The sequence below is a fragment of the Pinus tabuliformis genome, chromosome 7 (assembly GCF_031772625.1).
Source record: "Pinus tabuliformis cultivar Carrire ecotype Pingquan chromosome 7, CPIR1, whole genome shotgun sequence".
In the NCBI taxonomy this organism is placed as follows: Eukaryota; Viridiplantae; Streptophyta; class Pinopsida; order Pinales; family Pinaceae; genus Pinus; species Pinus tabuliformis.
This window is the reverse complement of record NC_142293.1, coordinates 555,267,231-555,285,543: the sequence shown is the minus strand read 5'-3', so window position 1 is coordinate 555,285,543 and position 18,313 is coordinate 555,267,231. Positions and strand designations below refer to the sequence as shown.

At 40.0% G+C, this 18,313-nt stretch overlaps 1 protein-coding gene across 1 annotated transcript in view; it reads right to left on the bottom strand.

Moving 5' to 3' along the window:
- LOC149248580 (reactive Intermediate Deaminase A, chloroplastic-like) overlaps positions 1–13,920 on the bottom strand; it is a 100,376-nt gene extending 86,456 nt beyond the window's left edge. Inside the window, exon 1 of the mRNA XM_089458472.1 lies at positions 13,555–13,920. Within this exon, the coding sequence (XP_089314598.1) occupies positions 13,555–13,789 (235 nt within the window). The 5' untranslated portion in view covers positions 13,790–13,920. The remainder of the gene's footprint in view (positions 1–13,554) is intronic.
- Positions 13,921–18,313: the final 4,393 nt, after the last annotated feature.

The window sequence follows — 18,313 nt, the reverse complement described above, 5'->3', positions numbered from 1 at the left end:
TTGGAAAGCAGTTATTACTTCCTTTCCTTTAATTGAATCTGGTCTGGCATGGAAGGTAGGCGACAGATCTCATCTTAGAGTAGGAATAGACCCGTGGTTTGGCAGTATCAATGATCATCGTTTGCCTATGGAACTGACTGCATTTATGCAAGAAAGAGGTCTCTACGCTCTTAATCAGGGAGCAGCCCCAAATCACGCTTCCCTTTCGACTCAAGGGTGGTTACCAAGAAGATAGTTGGGCTTCCATCAAGGTCTACAAGAAAGTTGGTCTTGTTACATTGGGTCTTTAAGGGTCGTGCATATTAGACTGACCAAAGAGGAAGATGATCTTGTCTAAACCTTCTCACCAAATGGTGATTACTCACCTAAATTGGATTACTCTCACCTCATTGCAGATAGAATCTGGGAGGAACGAGTGGAAAGGAGGAAACAGTTATGGAAACTCAAGTGTCCTGCCAAATCCAAATTGTTTATGTGGTGTGCCTTAGAAAACAAAATTCCAACTTGGGATAATCTGTGTATGAGGAAAAAAGAATGCCCCAGTTGGTGTTGCTTATGCAAATCAGTGGAGGAATTTATAAATCATTTGTTGATCACCTGTTCCTATATGTAGTCTGTATGGCTAGCTATCTCATCCAAGCTAGGACTGGAATGCCAATGGCAAGGTGAGGACCTTCTCGAGATCTGGTATTAGTGGTGTTCCACCCGAGCAATCAAAGATTGCAAAATTATGCCCCTGTTATCCTATTGGGGCATTTGGTTGGCAAGAAATAAATCTATTTTCAATGACCGCTATGTGCCACCAGAGATTACGGCAGCACAGTCCCTAGCCATTTTGGACCTGTTACCCAAACCTAAGCCCTCTCATAAAATTATAAATGTTACTGAATCTCAAATAGATAAGATCACACCACGGGCTTTTTTTAATGTAGCATCTCAAGGTGACCCGAGAGCATGTGGAGGGGGAGCAATTCGGTTTTTAGATGAGGCACACTATTTTCATATAAAAATGGGTTGGGGTGAAGGCACAAACAACTATGCAAAACTTATGGCTTTACAATTGCTTCTTCTTTTCGCTTTAGAAAAGGAAGTTCTCTCGCTGCAAGTGCTTGGGGACTCTATGTTGGTTATAAACTGGATCAATGGAGCTTCCCAATGTCACATTCAAAGGATTTTGCCCCTTATGGAAGAGATAGAAAGGTTAAAATACTCTTTTAACTCTTTCTTTGCTTCTCCTGTCTATAGGGAACTTAATGTCATAATAGACCTCTAAGGAGGGCATTAATTTGGTTTATGGGACTTGGGTGATATCAGAGACATAAAATGACAGGTTCTTCGAGTTTTATCACAGGCCCTTTATAAAAATGGATCAACTTAACTAGACAGCCTTTTTGTTTCCAGATCTATTTATGAGTATCTTTAGATGATAGCTCCTAACGCATGTATATGTTTTTCTTTATTATTCAAGACTTGTACTTACGCTCACTATATAGCAGGATATGTAGCAATAAATAGCAACTATCATTTTTGTATCAATTTTGACAGCTTTACAACCTATTTTGTGGACAAATCCTTGTGATCTATATATCTAAATACATGTTGCTCATTTATCAACAGAATGTAATTTTATATCTATAGTAATAAAATTACGCTTTTTTTTCCCTAGGAAAAAAAACTAAGATTAAAAAAGTAAAACATAAATATAAAGATTAACAACAAAATAATTTTTTTGAAAGACAAGAATGAAATATTAAAAAGAACTAATACGACCTAAAAGCTAAGACAAAAAAACATCAAAATTGATCCTCTATGGGATTTGGGTGCAAGGATTTGAGGTTGTGGGATGATGGCCCTGCATTCTAAAGAAACCCGATAATCCTACAATCCAAACCAAATTTGCTTACACCACTCCCTCCTATCATTCGGCAACTCGAAAATCTCACACCATGGTTGATAATATCATGCGTTATTGTTGAGTTATGGTATGTTCTATGCTTATAACAGTTTACTTCTTTTTCTTATTATATTCCACAGATTAGCAATCACATGTACATAAAGTAAAGTGCAGATAGAACATTAAATAATCGACAGAAAACAAGCCAAGACAAGAGACACAAGATGTGGCGGCTAGCCAGGGACAAACCCCACAATGTGTGGGGAAACCCTTTGATCAAGTCTTCTTTTATCTTCAATAATTCAGCGCAGAGAAATAGTACAATAAATCTTATTTATATCAATAGTAGCAAACCCTAGATCAGCAGCATCAGCATTAGCGGCTTCATCATCAAAACTAGGGCAGTCAATATCTCACAAACCGATCGTCGGATCGGCTTGATTCCACAAACCAAAAGTTGCAGCCTTCGGAGGAGGTTCAGATGAACCTGTAGCGCAGTTCAGATGAGGAGATCTTCTAGTCCACGCAGGTCAAACTTCACTTCTGCAGTTGCAGCTTCAGTTTCAGCAGCTTCCTTCAAACTAGGGCAGTCGATATCTCGCAAACCGTCCGTCGAATCGACTTGATTCCACCACCAAAAGTTGCAGCCTTCAGAGGAGGTTCAGATGAACCTACAGCGCAGTTCAGATGAGGAGATCTTCTGGTCCACGCAGGTCAAACTTCACTTCTGCAATTGCAGCTTCAGTTTCAGCAGCTTCCTTCAAACTAGGGCAGTCGATATCTTGCAAACCATCCATCGAATCAACTTGATTCCACCACCAAAAGTTGCAGCCTTCAGAGGAGGTTTAGATGAACCTACAGTGCAGTTCAAATGAGGAGATCTTCTAGTCCACGCAGGTCAAACTTCACTTCTGCAGTTACAGCTTCAGTTTCAGCAGCTTCCTTCAAACTAGGGTAGTCAATATCGCGCAAATCGTTCGTCAGATCGACTTGATTCCACCACCAAAAGTTGCAGCCTTCAGAGGAGGTTCAGATGAACCTATAGCGCAGATCAGAAGAGGAGGTTTGATGGTCCACGCTGGTCAAAGTTTGGATCTGCAGTTGCAGCTTCCAGCTTCACATGTGTGAGAGAGAGACCCTTTTCTACGCAGTAGAGAAGAGACTCTTTTCTGTGCAGTAGAGAGAGATAGAGGTGATGAGATGAGTGAGTGCAAATGAGGAAAAGTTCTCTTGTATTTATACACAACTGTTGATGTTTGAATAGATGCCACTGTTGGGCTTCTAAGCCTACATGAGTTGTAGGTCTGCTTGATAATCATTCCATAATCAAAATAAATTCATATCTCCATGAATACTTATCGGAATCAGATAATCTTTAGATCAATCCTACACCTCTCGACGAGAGGAATCTAATGAACATATTATCAGCCATGAATAAGATGACCCACATGAAGTTTGGCCCTAGTTTCCAATTTTAACACTCCCTCTCAACTAGGGAGAAATTCATCTGCAATCTGTCTGTCGGTCGCTACTATTCAATTGTCAAATGCACTGCCCTATGCAGCCTAACCCTTGCCCTGCTCTGCTCTATTCTGCCTGTTCTGCTTTGTCTTGTTCTGCCCTGTACTGATATGTAGTATGTACTGCTTTGCTCTATTCTGCTTTGTTTTGTTCTGCTCTGCTTTTGTTTTGTTCTGCTTTGCTTTTGTCCGAATTATGAAGAAGAAGAAATGATCGAGGATGTATCATACTGACTTAAAGTTAGCCTCAGAGTATGTACCACTGGTCCCAGACCAGTCTCAACCAACCCGAAGTCAGTGTCATAGTATGTACAACTCCTACCACTGGTCCCAAACCAGTAACATCCTCCACTAACTCAAAGTCAATCTCAGAGTGTGTACCACTGGTCCCAGACCAGTCTCAACTAACCCGAAGTCAATGTCATAGAATGTACCACTCCTACCACTGGTCCCAGACCAGTATCATTGATCCCAGATCAATGGAGGTCATCCTAGCGTAGGGAGTACGATAGATACAACGATGCGTCCATTGGTACTACTATGGTCCCTAACTTCATTTCCCTGCTCATTGATCAGATGAGAGGTACTTCCCATGAGTCCCAGACTGCATGGGTAGGATGTCTCGACAGGAGAACTTAATCAATCCCGTCCTCACAAGAGAACACATCAATCCTGCTACAATCACCATGGAGAACACATCAATCCAGGCCGCCATGGAGAACACATCAATCCAGGCCTCACAGGAGAACACATCAATCCTGCTACAATGTTGCCATGGGGTGTACATGTATACCACCAAGGGATAGTGAATCATCCTGTGGTCATATGCTACTCCAAGAAGTACCCCGCACCCCCCTAGAGCTCCCAGAGCTCAATGCATCATACAGGACCCTCATTGGAGGGTCTTTGAACAACTCCAAGTTGTTCTCGGAAAGTCAGGAATTTTACTTTCCCAAGGGGCTTTGTTAGAATGTCGGCGACCTGTTCATCTGTACCGATATGTTGGAGCCTTATAGCTCCCCGCTGCACCATATCTCGAATATAGTGGTACCTGATATTGATATGCTTGGAGCGATCATGAAATACGAGATTCTCTGACAAACGAATCCCACTCTGGTTGTCACAAAGGATCACGGTGGTATCCAATGTAAATCCAAACAACTCACTAAAGAGCTTTCGCAACCAGACTGCCTCACAGGAGGCCATGCTAGCAGCAATATACTCTGCTTCGGTAGTGCTCAAAGCCACCGACTTCTGCTTCCTGCTCATCCAAGATATCGAAGCAGATCCCAAGGTGAAACAGCACCCAGAAGTGCTCTTACGGTCCACCACACTACCTGCCCAATTAGCATCAGTATATCCAAGTAGTCTCACATCTCCAGCAGTGTATCTTAACCCATAAGTAATTGTGCCACGAAGATATCTTAGAAGATTCTTGGCATCAATCCAGTGAGGCTCAACCAAATATGAGCTCACAATGCTAACTACAAAACATATGTTCGAACGAAGGTTCACCAAGAACATCAATGCGAATGAGTTTATGAAACTCAGAGGCATTTCCCAAATCTGGTCCAACATCACTACCATATAACTTCTAAAAGTTAAGATCCTCGAGGTAGTCACAGGCTTGCAGTCCACCATATCGAATCTTTCCAATATCTTTACCACATATTTTCCTTGAGATAGGAAAATTTCCCCTTGCTTCTACCACACTTCAAGTCCTAGGAAATAGTGCATCGGTCCTAGGTCCTTCATTTCAAATTCAAAAGCCAACTCCCTCTTACATTTGTGAATGAGAGGGTCTGCACCTATTAGAAAGAGGTATTTCTCATACAGCACCAGTATGAGAGGTTTGTCATCTTCAACCTTAAAATAAAGGTTAGGATCGGCTTCACTCCTAGTGAATCCCAGCTTCATCAAGTAGCTATTGATCCTCTCATACCATGCTCGAGGTGCTTGCTTCAGCCCATAGAGAGCTTTCTTCAACTTGCATACACGAGATTTTCAATCATAAATCTCGAATCCTTCGGGTTGCTCCACATAGACCTCTTCTTTGATCAAACCGTGCAAGAATGCGGTCTTGACATCCATCTGATGTAGGTTCCATCCTTGTGAAGCCGCAAGGGCTATGATCGATCGGATGGTCGTATATCTGGCAACAGGTGCAAATATCTCATCATAGTCTATACCTTCCTTCTGGGAGAAGCCACAAGCAACAAAACGAGCCTTATACTTTTCCGTACTTCCATCTGTTGCATGCTTTATCTTGTAAAGCCATTTAGAAGTGGCAACTTTCTCATCCAGGGGTTTGGGAACTACTTCCCAGACATCATTCTTCATAATAGACTCATGTTCTTCGGTCATAGCATCCTTCCATATTTGATGCTTTACGGCATTTGAGAATGAAGGCTCATTTTGTATGATCATGCTCATAATGGTCAGGTATCCCTGATACCTGTTAGGTTTCTTACTTTCACGGAAGGTTCCTCGGGGTGCAGCATGTCCTTCAGCCTCATCAAGTATCCCCCTAAGCCATGAAGGCCTCTTCCTAGAAGAGGAAGGCTCAGGTGGATATGGGTTCCTCCACATCAGGCATTGTTACATCATCTACCCATAGAAACTTTGGAAGTCTCAGGACAGCTTTCACAATCATACAGTTCTTCCTTTCCGCCACACCATTCTGCACAAGAGTATATGGTGTAGTAGTCTCCCTCTTGATGCCAGCCTCTTTACAAAAATCATGGAACTCATTAGATTCATATTCAGTCCCATTATCAGTTCTTAAGATCTTGATCTTCTTTTCGGTTTGATTCTCGATCAGGGCTTTGAAGTGTCAAAACCAAGAGAACACTTCATCCTTCTTTTTCAAGAAGTATATCTAGGTCTTTCGAGAATAGTCATCTGTAAAAGTAAGATAATATGAATATCCTCCCAAGGAGTTCACAAGCATCATACCAGATATGTCTGAGTGAACTAGTTGTAATATATCGGAGGTCTTGCTTTGACTTGAGGGGAATGGTCCCCTTTTGAGCTTTCCTTCGGCACATCCCGGACATACAACTTCTTTCTCTACACGGAATTCGGGCATCCCTGTTACCATCTGTCTTACATCGAGTAGAGCTTTATAATGAAGGTGGGCAAACCTTCGATGCCAAAGTTCGCACTGAAGAGATGTGTCATAAGACATGACACCTAGCGGACTTCCATCAACCTGATATAATGAATCAACATGAAACCCAAGAGTAAAGGCATCTTTAACATTATTTTTCCATATATGTACCTTGCCATCGCTGAAGGTTACCTTGTAGCCTTTGTCTTCCATTGCCGAGATGGACACCAGGTCCTTTTCTAGATCAGGTACATATAATACATCTTGTAAGTGGATCGTATCACCTTGATTCAATTTGAGAGAAACATTGCCTACACCTTTCACGGGGTATTTCATGTCATCTCCAAGGACAATTTCCAGGTTGGTTTTTTTCTCTACCAGATTATGGAGTACTTCTTTGTAACCAGTGAAGTGTCTTGAGGCACCACTATCAATGAGCCAAATTCCCATTGAGTCTGAAGGAGCAGAGGTAGATAGGGCAGCTGGTAGATAATATTCAACCTGCTTATTGTCAACAGTGTTAGATTCATACCTGGAATTTCTAGCCTTCTTGAATGGTTGTCCTCTTCCTTGATTCCCAGCTCTCCTCTTACCTTTGCTATTGAATTTGTCATTCCTTTGATTGCCATCAAAGGGATTTTGATCATCGTCCCGGTGTGAGTCCTTTCTATCAGGGCACTCCCTTGCATAGTGACCTGCTTTATCGCAGATGTAACATTGTCCTTTTCTTCCACCCTTAGGTCCAGCCTTTCCTTTTGATTTAGTCTCGAAATTATTTCTTTTCTTAGCATGAGAAGAAAAGGCAGCAGGAGGACCTTTAGGCATGGGCATTTCTTGCTCTTCTACCCTTGTTTCTTCTTGAATGCATCTAGCCATTAATTCCTCGAAACTAGGAATTACATTATTATTCAGAAGAGTAGTCCTGAACACGTACCATTCGGATGGTAATCCTCCAAGAGTCGTGAGTGCCATTTCCCTATCAATAATAGTCTCCCCAATAGATAGGAGATCGTAACTAATCTCGGTGATTCTTAAGAAATATGCTTGCATGCTCTCATCTTTACCCTTATGAATTTCCTTCAGCTTATTTCTAATAAATAAAACTTAATTTGCATCATTAACTTTAAAGAAACTCACCAATCTATCGTAGATTTCCTTGGAGGTCTTCTGGTCAGAGATGTAGGCCACCAAGCGCTTGTTGATAGAGTCCCGGATGATCTTCTTTGCTTTGACTTCTTCGTTTTTCCATTTGTTTCAGGCAGCAACAGATGCATTTGATGGAGGCTCAACAATATTGCCTCTTACATGGTCCAGCACTCCTTGATCTTCTAGGGTTAGATCGATAGACATCTTCCATCCATGATAGTCAACTTTCTCATGGAGCTTGTCTTCGACAGGAAAGAGTGTTGAGGACCCCATAGTTCTTTTAGGATAGCCTTGCCAATCTTCTCTTCGGTGATTGCTCTTGCTCTTGCTTGGGCTTTGTCTTCACCTTAGCTCTGATACCATGTTGAGTTATGGTATGTTCTATGCTTATAACAGTTTACTTCTTTTTCTTATTATATTCCACAGATTAGCAATCACATGTACATAAAGTAAAGTGCAGATAGAACATTAAACGATCGACAGAAAACAAGCCAAGACAAGAGACACAAGATGTGGCGGCTAGCCAGGGACAAACCCCACAATGTGTGGGGAAACCCTTTGATCAAATCTTCTTTTATCTTCAATAATTCAGCAGAGAGAAATAGTACAATAAATCTGATTTATATCAGCAGTAGCAAACCCTAGATCAACAGCATCAGCATTAGCGGCTTCATCATCAAAACTAGGGCAGTTGATATCTCACAAACCGACCGTCGGATCGGCTTGATTCCACCACCAAAAGTTGCAGCCTTCAGAGGAGGTTCAGATGAACCTACAGCGCAGTTCAGATGAGGAGATCTTCTGGTCCACGCAGGTCAAACTTCACTTCTGCAGTTGCAGCTTCCTTCAAACTAGGGCAGTCGATATCTCGCAAACCGTCCGTCGAATCGACTTGATTCCACCACCAAAAGTTGCAGCCTTCAGAGGAGGTTCAGATGAACCTACAACACAGTTCAGATGAGGAGATCTTCTGGTCCACGCAGGTCAAACTTCACTTCTGCAGTTGCAGCTTCAGTTTCAACAGCTTCCTTCAAACTAGGGCAGTCGATATCTTGCAAATCATCCGTCATATCGACTTGATTCCACCACCAAAAGTTGCAGCCTTCAGAGGAGGTTCAGATGAACCTACAGCGCAGATCAGAAGAGGAGGTTTGATGGTCCACGCTGGTCAAAGTTTGGATCTGCAATTGCAACTTCAGTTTCAGCAGCGTCCGGCTTCACATGTGTGAAAGAGAGACCCTTTTCTGCGCAGTAGAGAAAAGACTCTTTTCTGTGCAGTAGAGAGATAGAGAGATGTGATGAGATGAGTGAGTGCAAATGAGGAAAAGTCCTCTTGTATTTATACACAACTGTTGATGTTTGAATAGATGTGACTGTTGGGCTTCTGAGCCTACATGAGTTGTAGGTCGGCTTGATAATAATTCCATAATCAAAATAAATTCAATTTTTTTGAAAGACAAGAATGAAATATTAAAAAGAACTAATACGACCTAAAAGCTAAGACAAAAAAACATCAAAATTGATCGTCTATGAGATTTGGGTGCAAGGATTTGAGGTTGTGGGATGATGGCCCTGCATTCTGAAGAAACCCGATAACCCTACAATCCAAACCAAATCTGCCTACACCACTCCCTCCTATCGTTCGGCAACTCGAAAATCTCACACCATAGTTGATAATATCATGCGTTATTCAACTGATCCATCGAAGGTGGTCCAGATCTAGACAACCCTGCACTCAACTTCACACTTGCAATGGTCACCTCCCTCCTCTTCCTTGCAAGCCCTCCTGTCACAGACGGACATCCTGATTCCTAACTGCAATGTCATCATCTCTGAGGGTGATTTTGCTAAGGGAGTATGTTAAACTTGTTAGTTTCATCATGACGAATGCCCTTCTCGATGTGAATCCTTCTCCTCCACCCTACCCAGACAACTATCCCCAATTCAGTCTAGTGCCCCCTGCCTCTTGAGACTCACTCTCGCCCCGATCCCCACTGAAAGTTGTCTCCACTGCTCCCTCCCCTATTCACGCCTCCTTTCCCTATCCAATTTTTCTACCCTGTCACTCCCCCACCTACCAATAAACAAGATTTCTAGGTGGTATTCTAACAGTAGAAATGTTTAGTGGTAGCAGCAACCCTAATCGACCTACTACCTCAACTCCACCTATCAATGATTTCCAAAACAAAACAAAAAATGCATCAAAAGGAAAGTTGAGGAACCAAGCTTCCTTCTAGTGAAGGACATTCAATTGCCCATCCATAAAATGGGGGAGATCGCCATCATAGGCAGGTTTGCTAGAGAAAGCATGTCAATGGTTGTTCTCAAAAAATGGACAAAAACAAATTTCTTACAACCACCTCGATACATTCCCCACTACATGATCCTAGCAAAAGGATGGATGCGTTGGAGAACAAAATCAGTGAAGGATGCCCAGAAGATATTTTAGGGTCAATGGCTCTAGTGTTCACATGCACTTTTCATCAAAAAGTGGTTCTTAGACTTTGATGCTCGCTCTGAAAAACTTGCAATCATTCTTATTTGGGTTCAGCTACCTAGCCTGCCTCTATTTTTTGGTCTGAGGATTTTTTCAAAGAAATTGGAAACACTCTCGGTTTGTTTTATAAGGTTGATCCCTGATTTCATCAAACAAGGTATATGTGCATAGCAAGTACTTTGATGGGTTTAAATCTATCCTTTGGTCTTCTTGATTCAATTTCAATTAGCTCAAGGCACCTAGTTCACCATCAAAGTTTGAACTTCAAGGGCATCCCATTCAAATGTGGTCAATGCCATGCATACAACCATTTGGGCAAGGATTGCTCACTAGGAGAAACAAAGCGAAAATGGGTTTGAAAGGACGCTCTTTTCTATGTCACTCCTCCTCCATCTTCTCAAGCAGTTGTGGCTCCAGTCTCTCTCTCAACATAACACTCCTCCACATGCGCTTTAAACTTCCCAAAAAGCTCGCAAGGAGAATGCACCAACCACTGCTTCACCTCAGTCTGTCTTGAAAGCTTTCAAGGAGGATGTGCCTTTTGTACCTACCATTTCATTGGAGGGCCCTCCCTCTGTAGGTATGCCTTTTCTTTCCCAATCCCTCTGTCAAATTCTATTTCTTGTCCTTCTATCGTCACTCATTCTTTGGATTCACTCCCTCCCTTGACCCCTAGGAACTATATGGTCTCTCCCTTCCCTTATCCTCACACCATCTTTCCTACAGCCCATTCATTCCCTCCTTTCCTACTTCTTCCCTGAGCTAGTATCTCCCTTCTGTCAAACCAAGGCATCGAAGCTTCAACAACTCCTCCTTCCCCTCATTACAACCTGAGCTCTTTTTCAAACCCCTCACTTCCCCCAAACTCTAATCCCTCTGATGACTTTCCTCCTAAATTCGAAAATGGACTAGGGTTTCTTAATCAAGGAGAACAAAAGCCCTCTTGCAAAGGATTAAAATCCTCTCCTTGGCACAATAATAAGTGAATTCTGAAATTTGCTCAAGAAGACAAAAATTCATTCTCAAGGACCTTAGAGCATCAACCCCTCTTATGGTTTCAAAATGAAAATTTTGTCCCTAAATTACAGGGGGTTAGCCAACCCATCTAAAATGTTGGCAATCAAGACATTAGTTGAAGTGCATTTCCTCAAATTCTATTTCAATAAGAGACAACGATGGAAGGAGAGAAAGTATCAATCTTACTTAGGAAAACCCTCACACACTGGAACTTTTTAGCTACAAACGCATCCAAAAGTTCGCGAGGGGCCGCTATAGGTTGGAATGCACACAGTGTGTGGATAAATACAACCTAGTCAATTCGATCTAGAATTGCATTAGATCTTCAATCGAAAGATCTAGGCATGTCCTTTATTTGCTACAACATCTATGGGCCATACTCGAACAGGAAAGAGTTCTAGATGATTTTTTTTCAATTTTCCCTCTACTGACTTCAATAGAGCAATTGTGGATAGGGACCTAAATTTTACTCTAGGGAATTCAAAAATATGGGGCTCCTCAGCTCCTATTCCTGATGCCCTCTCCAACTTTTTCATCAAACATTTCAAAGAAGTTGGGCTCGTCGTCATTCTTCCCCCAAAAATCATGCCCACCTAGGCAAATAATAGATCGGGGCTCGCATAAATTGCCAAATGATTGGATTGCTTCCTCATATCGGAGATCCTATTGAATCTATATCTTTGTATGCATCAGTGGGTCTCTATGGGATATAATTCTAATCACAACCCTATCGTTCTTGACCTTGAATCCTTCCCCCCCAATGTGTCTGAGTCCCTTTAAACTGAGCCCTCACTGGTTTGAAGACGCCTCTCTCCATGAAGCCATTAAACTAACTTGGTGTCCTTTCTCCTGCGATTAGTATGAATCCCCCTCCCATCTGGTTCACAAAAAACACAAAATTCTCAAAAGCAGTCACAAAAAATGGAGAGCGACTCTAAAACTATGGCTAACATTGAGTATAGGTTAAAAAATACTTTTGATCATGACATAAATGGGGTAACACTGGTTGACCAAAGGGAGTCTATTTGAGACCTTGAAGCAAAGAGAAGGAAAATTCTTTTGGATGGGGAAAAAGAGTGGAGAATGAAGAGCAAGGAGCTTTGATTGTAGATTGGAGACAAAAATACCAATTTTTTTCATAGAATTGTTGATCACTGGGAGACCATAAATATTATTTAGGAGATTAAAAAAACCTAATGAAACAATTGCTTCCTCTTTCATGGACATATCATCAAAGGGTTGTAAATACAAAAAGAAATCTTCCATCAAGATAAAAGACCTACTATTGATCAGATATTAGAAGTGGTGGAGTTCTTTCCTAGTTTCATCAATCAAGAAGGCAATGACAATCTAAGAGCTAAGGTTACGAAAAATGAACTCGAAAATGTCCTCGGAAATTTCAAAAGGGGAAATTGTAGGCCCAAATGACTTCCCCATTGAATTATATCTTGAATATTATGACTTCCTTTGTGAAGATCTACTGAAAATCGTTGAATACTCCAGAACCTCTATGCAAATCCTGCCTCCTTTCAACACCACCTTTATAGCCCTGATCCCAAAAGCTGACAACCATGACTCATTTAATCTTTTCAGGCAAAAAGCAACAAAGGTTATGAAGGTGTTGTGGATAGGGGAAAATTGGCCATGAGATACATTTACAAGGTCATAGATCATGCCAAGGAGCAAATAACGGTAGTATGTAAGGTTAGAAGACAAGTATCTACCTATTTGGAATCATTGATAAGACATGGAGCAATCAACTCCATCGGCCTACACAGATCCGAGCCCCAAATCTGAAACACTGCGGTGCCACACGACCCCAGGTGCCACACGACTTGGGTGCCTCCAAGACGGGTGGAAAATCCAGGCACACTGAGCGCGTGTGACATTTGGGCTTTAGATAACACATGGACTGCATCCATTATGTATCTCTCTTTCTCCGATTATTAAAAACAAAACAAACAAACTCTTGGTATCTTATTTGTTCTCTGCTTGCATTAACTAGAAATTATGGAACTACATTTTCCTCTCGGCAACCTGATAGATCTTATTTGCCATTAGACGACGGGGTCAATGTTTGAAAGCGCCTCAATGGCGGAGATTTCAGTAATGACCAACAACATTAATGGTAAAAATAATAAGCAACAAATGGAATGAGACTCCAAAAGTTTGCCAAACCCCAACTGAGGGACCTAGCAAATACAAAACCCCAGCCGGCATGAAGACGATAAACTAAACCCTAACCCCCACGGCCGAGAAAGCATTCAAGATCATAATAATAGCCAAGACTTCCAATAAAAAAATGTAACGGATGAAACTATTTACGCAAAAAACAGTGGAAATGTGTTGAAGAAGTAGAGGCATGACATACTAGCAGCGTGAGCCATGCAGCGAGCTGCTCCGATCCATGCAAAAGGCTTGGGATGGCTGCTGCTGTGGCGTAATACTAATTTGGAAGCAGCAGCAGTCAGGCAACAGAAACCTGCTGCTCCCTGTGTTAATACTGCGGGGGCTCGTTTGTAAAACTCTGTGAGAGGGCCGCCATTTAGGCCTATTGATCTCGCCACTGTTGCTGCTCCCATTGCCATGGTCGAGGAAGATGACATTATCTCAGTATATGTTCTTATGAGAGTCGAAAAGATTGATTCTGCAGAATAGTGACTCTACAACAAGAAAACATCGTCCTCTCGTGCCCATTAACGCCTATATCAAGGGACCAACGTCGACATCATGGGGCCATTTAAGAATTGAATACTAGTGACGACCATAGACGTCCGTCCACTTCGCCAATGAACCACGTCTGGTGGGCTTGTTTATTCTCTTCAGTCTGATGGACCTGTTTTCATTTTTGGGTCTCGGTTAAAATCTCGTGTGAAGAGTTGAAAGTTTGAAAGTGGGAATTCACTTTGGATAAAAATCATCTTAGGGTTGGATTGAGGTTCGTAGAATTTTAATAACAGCAATTCATATATGTGTAAATAGTTAAAATATATTAATTATTGATCAAGCTAGGGTTAAAAACGAAAGTAACCAGATGAATGTAATTTAATTAATAAGTCTATTTTCAATATACATTTAACATGAGTTAAGTGATTAAATTTGTTTAGCTTTAAATCTATTTTACACTGTAAAATTTAAAAAAATTCATCTTTTTATTTACTAAAGATGCCAATGAATATGTAATCTCTATAATGTGTATATTTTCATTGTTTAAATTGTATTTTTGAACGCTATATAGAATACATTGTGCAGATTAAAATAGTTTTTTGTTATTAATATATTTTTAAATATATCTATTAAAATATTTTATTGATAACTCATATTATTATTTTTTTTTGTTATTATGAATGAATTACCCATATCCTTTCTTATTAGGAAGTATTTGATATTTTTTATTTTATTTTTAACTTTCAATTACTTTTTTTCTTTGGACATTGAAGATTTTATTATATACAACATTAAAATATTTTCTTTTAACATTTTTTTCCTATATATAGATATATATGAAGTTAATATCGATATAAATTAGTTAATATAGATCTTCATATAGTTTATTTAAATCGGTTGTTGAACTATTTTTGAAAAGTGTAAGATTTAAATATTTTTTATTTCTAATTACTTTACTTCCTTTTAAAGTTGATATGAAATTATATTATCTCACATGAACAACTTACTAAATATGCATAGCATACTTATTTTTTGTCGGCATTGCTTTCCTTTTTAGAGAGACATGTGTCAACTCCACATTGAGCACGAATGGAAGTAGACATTGCCCTCATATTGGATTGTAAAATGAGTCGCTCAACTCAAGAAACAAAATGGCTCTTTTTCCTATTATTTTTTCTGGATAGTTTTGCCAAATTCAGTAGAGATTTTTAAGAATCATAAGTTTAATTTATCTAATTTGCAAAATTCAAGTGCCTTTGGGTTTTTTAAACAACAACAAAAATCACAATCTCGTATAAAAGTGTATCATTAGATTATGGGAAGAAGATCATTTTCTTTATTAATTAAATTGTACGAAGAAAAAGTGTTATAACGTTTATATAATGCATCAGATATAATGTGTTTGAATTTTGAATTCCATGCATCACATAGCTTTCATAATTTTATAATTAGCATGTCGAAGTTTTAATTCATGGGTAAAGATATATTTTCACTTGATGATGGTGGTGGTGGTTAACGTCTACTGAGACCAAATTGGTCTATTGGACCCATAATTTTCTTAGTTTTTAATTATCTGGCTCCTCGTCTTTCTTGGTGAGATTGGTGTTGTAGCTTTCTTTTTTTTCTCTACGGTCTTCCAACTTCCTTTATCTTGCATCTCCTTCATCTCTTCTGGTTCTTGGGACATTGGTGTCTTAGCTTCGCGGTCTATTGTGTTCGTCCTTTTGAAGATAGTCGGAGAAGAAGTTTGGTCTAGGAGATCTGCTTTGCTGTTAAATGAAGATTTATTTTGTGCGGTATTCGAATCCTCATCACTGTTGATTTGTTGGGCGGGGCTTTCTCCCTGCTTGTCTTGAGAGTTGTTTCTTTCTTGCCCGATTTCTTGTGATTCAGAGTTTTCTCTAGAGTATTCTTCTTTGATGACAGTGTAGTGTTCTTTTTGTGCTCCTTCCCACCATGTAGATCTGTGGTGGTTTTTTCTAGTAGAATTTTTCTGGGAGGCTTTTGGGCAATTTTTGGCTAGATGGCCTGTCTCAAAGCAGGATCGACATCTGAAGAGGACACTTTCATAATCTAGTTTCTGGTTCCACACATAGTCTTTACTTATTAGGTTTATTTCAGCTGGGAATCCGGCGCTGAAGTCCATTTCAACACAGATGTGTGCATAGGTGGTTCTGGCATATTCCTCCATTTCTGGGCACCTGCAGTAAAATTTCCCAATTGCATTTCCAATGGCTTTTAGCGAGGAGAGATTCCAAAGATGCAAGGGTAGGCTTGGCAATCTCACCCAAACTGGTGCTGAGGTTATGACTGTTGTAGAGGGATCGAATGATGGGTTCCATGGCTTCATGAATATGCCTGATTTTTCCCAAAACCAAGGGTCAGAATCTAAAATACATTGTCTTCTTTCAGGATACTAATATAGTTTATAGCTTTAGTGATACGTTTATATAGTGCATCAGATATAATGTGTTTGAATTTTGAATTACATGCATCACATAGCTATCGTAATTTTATAATTAGCATGTCGAAGTTTTAATTCATGGGTAAAGTTATTTTTTTCACTTGATACTAATATAGTTTATAGCTTTAGTGATACGTCTTTTAAATTATTTTTTGTTTATCTTTGTTATCTATGTGATGTAATACTTTATCTTGTTATAGTATGTCACTATGTTAAGATTTCATATTACTATTTTATTTTAAATTGTTTGTAAATTAACATTGTTATTGGACATGTGTTTGGATATCGTAAATAATTTAAAATATATAACAAGTGCAATATGGAGATGGTTTATAGGAGGGGCGATCTAAGCTTGTCACAAAAGACTTTTTTTTCAACCATAAATTTTATAAGAATTCAATAAAAATTCGAAGTATGATCAGACTTCCATAATGATCTGCGTTTTGTGTATGGTGAAACGATACCTATGGATTTTTCCTAGTTCTAAACCATCCTAAATCCTCAAAAAAATACTTAGAGTTATAAAAATATTAAAGTTTTAACTTCATGTATCATTGAATTTTTACAGTGTGATGGAAGTTTACTATAATATTAGATGACCTCCTTATAAGAGACCAGTCGCACTAAAAGTTTTGCCAATTTAAAATTTGTTCTTAGAGTGCAAGACCTCGAGTTGACATGATAACATCCTCCCTTATTCATGTAATAACATCATCAAGGGTTTCAATGCTAGTGATATTGTAACACCTTCCTCACACATCTACCCAAGTAACCAGCCAACCGAGGTAAACATGCGACAAGCGGCTACTAGGATTGGATTCAACCTCCTATGTGACCTTAAGGAAGTGTAATCGATGGAACACATCAACCAACCTATCCACATCAGCAACAGAACCCTCAGGACACATGTCAACCACTCATACATTATGTCCCTAGGTCCCACTAATGTTCTGGACCTCTTAAGCCTCAGTCGCCCTCATGCTATAGCCATGACAGTGTCCAGGAACCCAAATTCACTCTCAAAGGCTTTCCTGCCAGCGTCCAAAGACCTAATTTTCCAGTGTTAAGCTAGCGTCCCTGGGATTGAGCCACTTTTTCAGGCCCAGAGCCCAAGTCACTGCCCAGAATGGAATAATAAGTTAGGAGCAGTAAAAGAACAGGGAAACAATGATGCAAAAGCAATAAGTTAAACAAGGCCTTAATCACACCCCTACTGGCCATGGCCATGGCAGGCATTTCGTCAAACATGTCGCAAGCATGTAATCTACAGGTGTAACCAACAAAATTAAACATAAGGATCTTGTACTTATCTGAGAATCACTAAGAACCATTGTTCCCTCATGTCATGTGTTGTATTACCATCTATTAAGCCATAGATACATTATCCATTCATTTACAAGAAAATACATGTTGAGAGTCATACATAGTTGTTGTCATAAAACACACATATAACTAACATAATAACAACATAAATACTCATGAAAGTATAGCCATATAAACCACATATAATCTCTCAAAATACTCATAGAAATACAAGGAGAAATAACCTTTCATTAATGATGCAAAAACCAAACCCAAGATGGGACTTCCATGTTCCACCCAACCATAGAATGGTTGAGCCAAATCTCTCTTTAGCCATTCACCCTTGTGCCATATTCCAAGCATGAATGTGGAACTCAAACCAAAAGAACCAACCAGGGCATATCGAGGCTAAACCACCTCACCCTCATTAATAGAAACCAGCGTTTACCGTAATCCATCCTGAATCACTAGGCCAACATAATGAACACATCATAACAGGCTTTACCATGATCTCCACCTGATCACTAGGCCAAACAAGCATGGATGCCATTGGATTTCTCTACCTACACTGTGAGGAATATTACTGTCTCCTAGTTTCTTGGGTTTTACCGCAATCCAAACCCAAATCACTAGGCCCTAAACTGAGACCCACTCTCCAGGCTTTAGCGCATATCCCAAACTCGGGGTTACTAGGCCC